Raw genomic sequence first — 10,499 nt, 5'->3', positions numbered from 1 at the left:
TAATTTTATAATTTTATATTTATCTCTATTAAATACCCTGCAATAAATATAAAGTCATTATCAATAGGAACACTTTTGAAAAAAAAAACAATGATTACACTTCAAAAGATTAAAAATGTTTTATATTTTTTAACATCCAACTCCTTAAAAATGTCTTTATATAAAACAGTTATCTACTTTCAAACTAACTTTATTTTTTTATATTTACTCTTATTAAACACTATAATAAATATAAAGTCATTCATCAATGGGGGCACTTTAAAAAAACAATGATTATACTTTAAAAAAATAAAAATATTTTATATTTTTAAACATCCAACTTCTCAAAAAATACTTTTTATTTTTTAACGAAAGGAATATATATTTTCTTATTATTCAGTAATTCATTTGATTCCTTGCTATATGAGAGATACACACACTAATATGTATATATATTGACTTAACCTGTACTCCTATACATTACTCTATTCTCTATATATTAATATGTGAAATGCACATAGAAAATCTAACATCTAAATTAAATTTGTTACTCTTTTTATTTAAAAATATAATATATTTTTAATAAAATTTTAACTATCAATAAAGTAGTTACTTACTTTTAAATTAATCCTATTTTTTCATATTTACTCCTATTAAATATCTTATAATAAATATAAAGTTATTTATTAATAGAAAAACTTTTAAAAATAAGGCAATGATTATACTTTAAAAAATTAAAAATATTTTACATTTTTTGATATCAAACTCTTCAAAAAATATTTTATATTTTTAAATGAAGGGAGTATTTTTCACTTATATCTTTGTATTTCTTGGGGTTATATATACATATATCAAAGTCGCATATTACATCTCAGGAAGAAAAATTGCATATTGCTTATATTTACATATGCAACCAAAATATAAAAAATTATAAAGTTCAATGTCAAACTAATTTTTTGATCAAAAGTGTCAAATTAATTTAATCATCATTTTTTTATAAAAATTTATTCTGCATGATTTAATTCTATTTATTATCATGCAATTTTGTATCCTCGCTATTATTGGCTTATTGCATTGAGCTCTCAGCACCCTAAAAAATGGTCAGGGCAAAGAAAAAGCTTCAAACTTAGGTGTAAAGATTCAATTTTGAGAAACAAAATTGATGATGCGAACATCAAATTTGTCAGAGTGATTCCCAAATCAAACTCCAAAAGAAGTTACCATCAGTTTGAGGCTTTGAGCACAAATTGTGGTCTCTCCCAGAAAACTTTAAAAAATAAAAATTACGAGTACTGAGAGAGAAAAGAAGGTGGGAGTGAGTGAGAAGAGGTTTTCGGCTTTTCGCCCTTTTTTTTGGCGCAGAGCGTGAGGGAGAGTTAGCTTCGGTTTCATCATCTTCTTCTTCTGCGTCGTGCGGCCTAACCCTAGAAAGTACCGTTGTAAGCGAGCCCTCTGGGGCGTTCGCAGATCTGGGTTTGGTCACAGAATCAGAGGGGAGGGTCAGGGAGAGGGGGGAGGAGTGGAGGATGAGTGGCAAAGGCGGTGGAGGCGGCGGCTCCGGCAATGGGAAGGGAAGTAATGGGTTAGCGGGGGTCCCGGCAGCTTCCAGGAAGATGGTACAGAGCTTGAAGGAGATTGTCAGTAATTTTCCTGAGCATGAGATCTACGCGATGCTTAAAGAGTGTAATATGGACCCCAATGAAGCTGTCAGTCGCCTCCTATCCCAAGGTTCGATCGGTCAATTATTCATTTTTTTTCTGAGTCGTGTTATTGGGTTGAAAAAATGTTTGTGTGTGTGTGTGTTTTTTTTTTTTTTTTTGGTTTTTGTTGAAAAGTAGTAATTGTTTGCTGCATAGTTGTTTGGTTTCATATGGACTTGAAGGGAACTAATCTTAGTACTTCTCGTGGTGTCTCGTCTTCCGGGTGACGTTAACTGGTATTGTGTAGGCCACTTGGGAATTAGTTGAAATTCGAAAAATTAAAAAGAAGTCTGCTTTCTGAACTTTAGGTTCCCATAACATATGTTTAGTTTTAGTAGCACGTGTGTAGGTTTGGATAAATCATTCCATAACCTATGCTTTAATACATGGGCTGTATCTTTGCAGCATGACCTATAGATTTTGCTATCCTCCTTCAAATGACTTCTAATTGCCTTGGCCGGTTCCTAATTTCCCATGAATCATGTGTTGCTTTAAGTTTTCTTTCTTAGGTTTCCTTTCTCAGTTGGAGTTTTCAGTGAGGCTTCTGTTACTCTCAATCTCATTAAATAGGAATCGAATCACTCCAAGGAACAAATTCACTCGGCACGTGTATGGTTTTAGGGCTTTTGTTTAATCTCTTTATAGTTGATGCAACATGGGTTTCCTTTTGAATTCTCTGGACTTTTGATGTTGATTTGGTACATAATAAATTAGAGATATGGTGGTCGGAAGAATGGTGAGATATTGCATGCGTAAAATAGTTAGGTGTTTAAATTTATTTCTAATTTCCAGCTTATCAATTGTGCAGATCCTTTTCATGAGGTGAAAAGCAAACGAGAAAAGAAAAAAGAGGTGTGTCTTATGTGTGAAACATACATGCTATGTGTACTCTACTACTCTTCAGAGTGGAATTCATATTTGATGAACAAGTATTTTTCATAGATCTTGAATTTGTTTCATGACTAAGGGGCTTATGTATTGCATAATGCATGTGTCTCTTATGTTTTAAATTTTAGTAGGCACAAAAAATGTCCATGTTCCCTGGTCAATTTCTTGTGATAAAAAATAGTAGTTAAATAATATTCTTCAAAATAACCTCACTAAACATACAATAATATTGTTTCATTTCACGTATCACATGGGTTATATTTATGTCTTTTGTCAACAGATGGTTATGAATTACTTAATCTATCCATTTAATTAATGCTTCTATTTTCAATGTGATGTGATTATTTTTACTTGTTTCTGTTGCTGCATCAGAATAAGGACATACCTGATTCCAGGTCTCGTGCAACAAATTACGCATCTAGTCGTGGTAGTAGGGCTGGCACAGATCGGCGTGCTGGCACAAGTCAATTCAATAGCAGTGGCACTGGTATGTGTGGGATAGATCTTCCCCCATGCCACTGTCTTATATGCCTTCAGTCTAATATTTCTGTCAAATTTAAAAAAGTATCTAAGCTGCAATTTTTTTTCCTTTTAAAAAAGTTTTCTCCTTCTCTTTTGGAGATCAGATTCTGGTCTCCTGCAGGGGAAACCTGTATACAAGAAGGAAAATGGAACAAATGCCCCTGGAGGTCCTATGTCTTCTTCTAGCATTTTGGGGAATAATGTGAACTGGCGGATGCCATCCCACAGGTTTTGTTTCCTTTATATCCATACACTCAAATACATTTGCATGTGTTCATGCGCGTGTGGGGTGAGAGGGGCATGCATGTTTTACACTCTTACTAGCTATTTTCACTTCATTTGTTTAATTAGTATTTAGTTATCATATTCCTGTCCATCCACTCTGTCTATTTCTTGATGATTCTACTTTCATCACATGCGCACTTGTTGAGTTTTGAGAATATTGAACGTCTTGTAAGGAATCTAATAAAGACCTAAGGTATCTCATATGAATTACTTGTGGCTTCCAGGTTGGGATTCTATCAGAATCTTACTAAACATGGACTGATCTGGTTGGAATTTTAGTATTTCTTTAATTCTCATATGTAACTTATACGTTACAACTGTAGAATTATAAATACATAATATCATTTAATTAAGTCCTAATGTAGCTGGCCTATTTGCTGCTCCTTTTTCTCTCGGCCATCTTGGTGACATGAGTGATTATTTCTCTTTTTTTAATACAGTATATTTTAAATTATCAGAATATTTATTTTCCTGTTTACCTACGTTGATTTTGGTTTGTTTGATTCTTCTAAAAAACAAGCGTTTAAAAAAGCGTCCAACTTTTACTAGCTACAAAGTATGTTTAATTCTTTTTATTGAGTTATACTTCGTTCTCATTTTCAAACTCCTGTTGCGTTTTCTACTATCTATTCTCTGAATCGCTTTTGGGTTCTGTTCTACTGAGTTTTTGGAAAATGACTATTGAGGAAAAGATAGGTCAAAATGGGCGGGTCAGGGTTTGATATTTATTTTCTTTTAATGTAACGTTGTAGCTCCTCTTTATTACTAAAAGCAAAATTATATAAAATAAATAATCAAAAGTCCTGAATTATTTGGCTAGTTAAGGCTATTTTCTGTCCAGCTACTCTTGAGTGATGATTGTTTATCTGCCTACTTTGACTGTGCCTGCCAATGCATTGACTCAAAAACACTTTGTTGTTAATATGTTGCCAAGCTAGAGGTCAAATGATGTATAATAAAATTGTTGCAGTGATTCTGTGGCAACTGAAGCATGTGTGAGTGATGGACCATCTTCATCACAACATGGGGGAATGCAATCCGGATGGATGGGGTTCCCAGGTCAAGTATCAATGGCTGATATTGTTAAGATGGGTAGGCCACAGGCCAAAATATCCGTGCTTAATTCTTCCATTAACAGTAATAGCCATCACAATGTTTTGTTACCTCCATCTGCATCACATCAGAGTCAGAGTCTGCACTCATTGCATGTGTCAGAGGCAAATGCTGATCAAGGCTTTTCTATTAGCCATGATGTTTGTCAGAATGAGGAATGGCCTTCTGTTGAGCACCAATCAGCTTCTAATGCTTCCTCTATTGTTGATGTTCTTCCAAATTCTGAGTACTATGGAATCTCAACGAACTTGGATGAAGCTAATCGGCAGCAGAGGTCCCATCTAGAAGAACGTTTAGTTGAAGATGCTCCTCTTGAGGCTGCAGACAATGCTGTACCTGCTTCTATTTCTGCTAGAAGTATATCTGACGATAATGCTGGAGGTGCATCTGTTTTTGATGATAACTTGTACAAGGATAAGAATCCCTACCAACCTCAAAGGCATCCTTTTAGTAATGATGAAGGTTACCAGGAGGCTACAAACTTATTTACCATTCTTTAAATTTGTCTTCCATCTTTATTTGTCTTGAACATATATGTTCGCCATTAAATGTTTTAGTGGTACCTTAGAGTGCATATGTATTGAATGGAGTATTGAACTGTGGTGATATTCGAGCACTCGTACCACCAGTTGGATATGCAATAAGTCTTTGAATTTCATTTTCTGAAAGCATCCTTTGTGCATACTACATGTCTGAAAAAAATACTCCCAGGGTTTTCTTGAAACACAAATCACAATGTTATGTTGTAATATTGGCTATTGCTTTGATGAGACTATTTGAAACAGCTACTATTCTCTAGGTTTGCTCATTTTTTGTTAATTCCTCTCCCTCTTGTGTGAATGATTTGGAAGGGTATTTTTGCATTACTTGTTCACTATTCAATGTCATCTTTGCTTGTTAGAGCCATGCCTGTTTAGGGGTTCTCTCAGCTTTACTTCTAATTGCTTTCAGCAGCAGAAGGTGTTTCCTCAATGTCCGCACACTTGGAGCAGCTAAGTTTACGGAAAGATGATCAGGTGGAAGATTCAGAGGAGGAAAATGATTCTGTTGTGATTCCAGATCACCTACAACTCCACAATCCAGAATGCTTGAATTTGAGCTTTGGAAGTTTTGGATCTGGAACAAATGCTGCCTTTCCTTCTGGGCCATACGCATCTAGGCCTGTGAGAAGCAACTCTGAGGAGACATCTGCGGCTACTGATGTGGCAACAATTGGTCCCTCAGATTCTAGGTATGTTTGTATATGATCATATATGGTGCTCAATTTTATGATCATTCATAATTGCTTCATATTTTTCTTACAGGCATTCTGATTATTATGAGGATGAACATCTCACTAGTGCCTCTGATGGAAACTTAGTTCAAAGGACTGATGTCAGTGCTGGGCCTTATAATTCTCCTTCCATTTCACAGCCAGAGGTGTTAAAACCAGAATCCCCCCCTGAAGCTGATCAGGGGAATCAATATTCATTCCCTTCATCTTCACATGGGTTTACTTATGATAATAGCCAACAACAAGATGTCCCATATTCTCACTCACAAACAAACTCACAGATACAGAACCTTACCCCCTTCTCAAGTGTCATGGTAATACAGAGTTGTAGATTCTTAATTACATAATGTTGAATGTGTTCAATCACTGGGTCTTGATTCTGGTTTTCAATGAACGAGAGTTGGTTCTGTAATGATGGAGGAGTGATTTTCAGTGAGAGGTTAGAGGCTTAACTAACCACCACTAGACAATTGTTCTAGATTAATGCAAAAATCTTCCTAAATGTTTACTGAAAATTTTCATTGACTCACATTGACAACCTGGTATTAATCTTGAACAATCTTTTGCGATCTAATGGTGATTGGTTACTTATCTCATTGGATATGCCTCACATGCATGTGCACATAAATTTGCCTTTTCAGTTGCTTTACTTTATTTACTTGTTTGCAATGTACCTTACCCTTCCTAGTTCCTAGAATACACTTTATAGTTGTTTTGCCCCATCAAACTATGATGTGATGATGCCAATTTTCATATGCAGCTCGCATAGTATTACCATTCGATATGTAAATTTTTTTTTTATTTATTCTCTATCAGTATCTAACAATGTTGGTACCTTCATCTAAATTTAGTATTCAATTATATAGCAGGGTTATACAAATTCTTTGCCCGGTGCTTTGTTGGGTTCAACTGTTCAAACGGCAAGGGATGATATCCCTTACTTACCTTTCCCAGCAACACAATCACTGCCTGCAAAATATAGCAACATTGCTTCTTCGATTGGTGGTTCCACTATTTCCACGTCTGAGGTGCACTTCTACTCTTGCAGTATTGTTTTGAGCTTCAAATATTTGTTTGCTTGAATTTGATAGTGGTGTATTGGTATTTTAACAAATTTGTTTGACAATATAACCACATCTAACAAGGGATTGCAAATGTCACAAAATCTACCTGACTGCTGCTATTTTTATCTGCATTGAAAAAAGCTTTATTGCAAAGAAAGATACCAACCATCATTTCCAATAAAATATAATGTAAATTAAAATGACAAAAAAAATGACAGTTCGTGCAATGGCCCAATGGCAATATGCCCTCGATAAGATACCAAAATCCAAAACTCACATCAAGAGAATGACATCCAGGCAAGGAAATGAGCAGGAAAGAGGCATAAGGGGAATGGTTAGTGAAGCTGGGCAGTTTCTGGACATGAGAAAAGTAATAAGAGATAATAAGGAAGCAATTACTGACTTGTCACCTAGAGAATAGGGGGTGATGGCTGCACGATTAGAGCCAATGATTCACCACTTTGCATGATTATTGTTTAATTAATATAATTTTAATTGTTAATTCCTAGTTGCATAAATAGTTGCTTTAGGAGCATAGGTGGTAGCCTTTGATTATCGCGTGTGTTGGAGATTCTCCTTCTTGGATAATTAGAGTATTATGTTTCAAGATCCTTGCACCTATGGCTCTGATACTATTCTTGGTTTTATTTGTTTTATGACTTAAGGTCCTTGATCATATATTTATAGTGTCTATTAAAGATTCTTTCCCTTCTTTTCACTTAATGTCCTAATCTTACATTCTATCATCCATCCCGGCTCAAACCTGTCTACTTGGGCTAGGTTGAATACCCCAAGGCTAATCATGAACCCATGACATGCCATGAATACAGAACTGCATATTCCTTATTAAGTGCCCTATGAGACAATTTAAAATATGAAGATTCAGAATTCAGTATGCATATAACACATAAAGAGATAAAGCTGTACTTTGTTTTTTAAACTTGCAGCCTGTCATATGTTAAACCTGTAGAGTAATTGCACTCCAAACAAATGACAAGATCTTATAAGACTATAATAATTAAAGGAAGACGAGGAAAAAGAACCAGAAGGATTGATTACGAGACTAAGTTAACCTATCTGCATCGAAGGAAAGATGTATGGTCAGAATCTAGGTTAAATAGAAGGGAAGTAAAAGCCCTGAACGAGTCTCACCCATTCCTTATTCCTTAATAATTGGAATTCCAAGAGACAAATAGGGTCCTGACAAGAAGAAAAAGGTTCTGGATAGAAGCATTATGTGAAGAGAATGAATTGGAAGGCATGGTGAGGCCTTAAAGAAACAAACCCTGTTTAGTCATCCCCCAACATCTGATGTGACTTTTGTTGTCAACATTGGTGGTCAAGTGGAGTTGTGAGATGATATACTGGTGTTCATGAAAGGTAGTTAAAACTAAAGAATATAACACAGTTTTACTTTTGGACTGAATGATTAATGATCACCTGTCAGTTCAGTGTCAATGTAAAAGCTTTGCAGGTCTTTGTAAAATTGTGTTATCTGTGTGGAAATAATATATAATTTTATGTTTATTCAATGAGTTAAGAAATTGCAGCGGACGTGAAATATCAGATTTTGGAGTTACTTTGTGTGTTTGGTGTAATGTAATTCCTTCTATCTTGCTTTTATGCCATTTTATGCTGGTGATGTGCCTGTGATGAGGTATAATATGATTTAATATGTACAATAGCTGCAAAGGAGTTGCGTGCTGAATTTTTGATATTATGCCAATACTGATGGACAAGGCTGCTCATTATACGTGTAATGAATTATCTTTTTGATTGAGGGTAATCTCAAGAATGCAGTAATTTGATAAATATCTGGCTGTGCAGACTTTAAGAGCAAGTAGCATTTCTACACCTCAACCAAATTCACAGACTTTGCCAGGTGCCAGCGTTGCTACTGGTCCTTCACTTCCTCAACACTTGGCTGTGCATCCATACTCTCAACCAACTCTTCCTTTGGGACATTTTGCTAATATGATTAGCTATCCATTCTTGCCGCAAAGCTATACCTATATGCCATCGGCTTTTCAACAGGCTTTTCCTGGAAATGGCACATACCACCAGTCACTAGCAGCAGCGCTTCCCCAGTATAAAAGCAGTGTTTCTGTCAGCAGCTTGCCTCAATCTGCTACAGTTGCATCTGGATATGGTTTTGGGAGTTCAACCAGCATGCCCGGGGGAAACTTTCCTCTGAATCCACCTGCTGCCCCTACAGGTACAACCATTGGCTATGAAGATGTTATAAACTCTCAGTTTAAGGACAACAATCATATGATTTCCCTACTGCAGGTAAGAGGAGCTTCACCTCAAAATGCTCTACTCTTAGTTTTTTTTTTTTTTGAATCCATTATTGCTATAGCAGTTTCTCCGAGGAGTCTCATGTCAATACTGAATAGCTAACATCATATGTAACTGTTGATCATTTTCAAAGTTTGAACGTCTCATTTTATTCCTGGATGAAGTATTTTGTCTTAAATAGCATCCTCACGTTAAGCTTATTAATAGAGATGAGTGACGAGCTATCAAGAAGCTAATATGGCTATCGAATGCCCAGTTATCATTAAAAACATGTCATGATGGAGCATCAAAGTTGAAGGATGCCATGACAATGGATGATGGCTGTGGTACATGTCATGTCATGTTTTTCAGTGAGGGCGGGGCACTTAAATGACTGCATTTGCTTCACATTAAGCCACATCACTTGTCTGGATGCACTTAACTGGACAATATTGGAGATTAAGTTCTCTTCGGAGAATTGAGATGAGATGTTCAAACTTGGAATTATTTTATTGAAGGAGTATATCTTTTGAGAACCAAAATTTTGAACTTATAAATTTAGATAGCTGAAAGAAAAAAGGACGTGGAATTGTGGCACTTTCTTTGGCCTTGATGTGAATCTAAGTTGGGTTTTGTTTGTTATTCTGCTAGAATGAGAATTCTCCTATGTGGGTTCATGGACCTGCCTCTCGGACGATGTCTGCAGTTCCAGGCAGCACATATTACGGCTTCCAGGGACAAAATCAACAATCGAGCGGATTCCGGCAAAGCCAGCAGCAGCAACAGCCATCACAGCATTTCGGACCTCCCGGCTACCCAAACTTATATTCTCAGGCAGGCATTTCTTTGGAACACCACCACCATCAGCAGCAACAGCATAATGCAAGGGAAGCATCACTTGGTGGTGTTCCTCAAGGCCCTCCTCAAGCTTCCAAGCAATCTCAGCAGCTATGGCACCACAGCTACTAATCACAAATTAACTCCTGGTTTTTCAGGGTCTTGAAAGTAGCCAATGCAAGGCAATTCTACGAATTAATAATTGAAATGTATCATCATTTGGTCTCAACAGACCTTGACTGGCTGCTGCCCTGTACCACGAGGTCCTCATAATTATGGTCGTGATGTTTAACGTAGTTGCAAGTGTGCTAATTTGGTTTTCTCAGTACATTTGCTTTTTTATCCTTTAGATGTTCCCTCTCGTTTGGAAAGTTCAGGTTATGCTCTTTTTGTGTGGAAAAGAAAATAGTATACACTATTCTCCTAAACTAAGACTTGAATTATAATTTTTATACACCCACCCTAAAATATACCAGAACATCTTGTTTTGAATTTGGGGGGTTGAACAGACAAAAGACTGTAACAATCCATTCCTTTACTCAGCTAAACCTTTTCACAGCT

General features: G+C 36.1%; 1 protein-coding gene across 4 annotated transcripts; it reads left to right on the top strand.

The window, feature by feature from the left end:
- Positions 1 to 1,075: 1,075 nt before the first annotated feature.
- Positions 1,076 to 10,287, top strand: LOC129285656 (uncharacterized). Of its 4 annotated transcripts, none has more exons than XM_054921424.1 (10): positions 1,076 to 1,707; positions 2,488 to 2,531; positions 2,940 to 3,054; positions 3,194 to 3,317; positions 4,345 to 4,949; positions 5,442 to 5,718; positions 5,792 to 6,074; positions 6,627 to 6,788; positions 8,652 to 9,113; positions 9,753 to 10,287. In XM_054921424.1, exons 1-10 carry the CDS (start codon positions 1,506 to 1,508, stop codon positions 10,068 to 10,070), a joined length of 2,592 nt encoding a protein of 863 aa, XP_054777399.1. In that variant the 5' UTR covers positions 1,076 to 1,505; the 3' UTR covers positions 10,071 to 10,287. The 4 variants fall into 4 exon arrangements, with proteins under 4 accessions (XP_054777399.1, XP_054777398.1, XP_054777396.1 ...); XM_054921423.1 differs by having other exon boundaries at positions 1,077 to 1,707; positions 5,439 to 5,718; positions 6,630 to 6,788; XM_054921421.1 differs by having other exon boundaries at positions 1,077 to 1,707; positions 5,439 to 5,718.
- Positions 10,288 to 10,499: the final 212 nt, after the last annotated feature.

This window comes from Prosopis cineraria, unplaced genomic scaffold, assembly GCF_029017545.1.
Source record: "Prosopis cineraria cultivar Desert tree isolate PC_DT_omini unplaced genomic scaffold, ASM2901754v1 PC11, whole genome shotgun sequence".
NCBI lineage: Eukaryota > Viridiplantae > Streptophyta > Magnoliopsida > Fabales > Fabaceae > Prosopis > Prosopis cineraria.
Note: the sequence above shows the minus strand (reverse complement) of the source record. Positions and strands in the feature narration are given on the sequence as shown.

Bases quoted from the DNA above. Each gene is read 5' to 3' on its own strand.
- LOC129285656 (XM_054921421.1), top strand. From the start codon at position 1,506: ATGAGTGGCAAAGGCGGTGGAGGCGGCGGCTCCGGCAATGGGAAGGGA. The intron at 1,708-2,487 runs GTTCGATCGGTC...TCAATTGTGCAG, and splicing joins CAGTCGCCTCCTATCCCAAG to ATCCTTTTCATGAGGTGAAA. The intron at 3,055-3,193 runs GTATGTGTGGGA...TTTGGAGATCAG, and splicing joins ATTCAATAGCAGTGGCACTG to ATTCTGGTCTCCTGCAGGGG.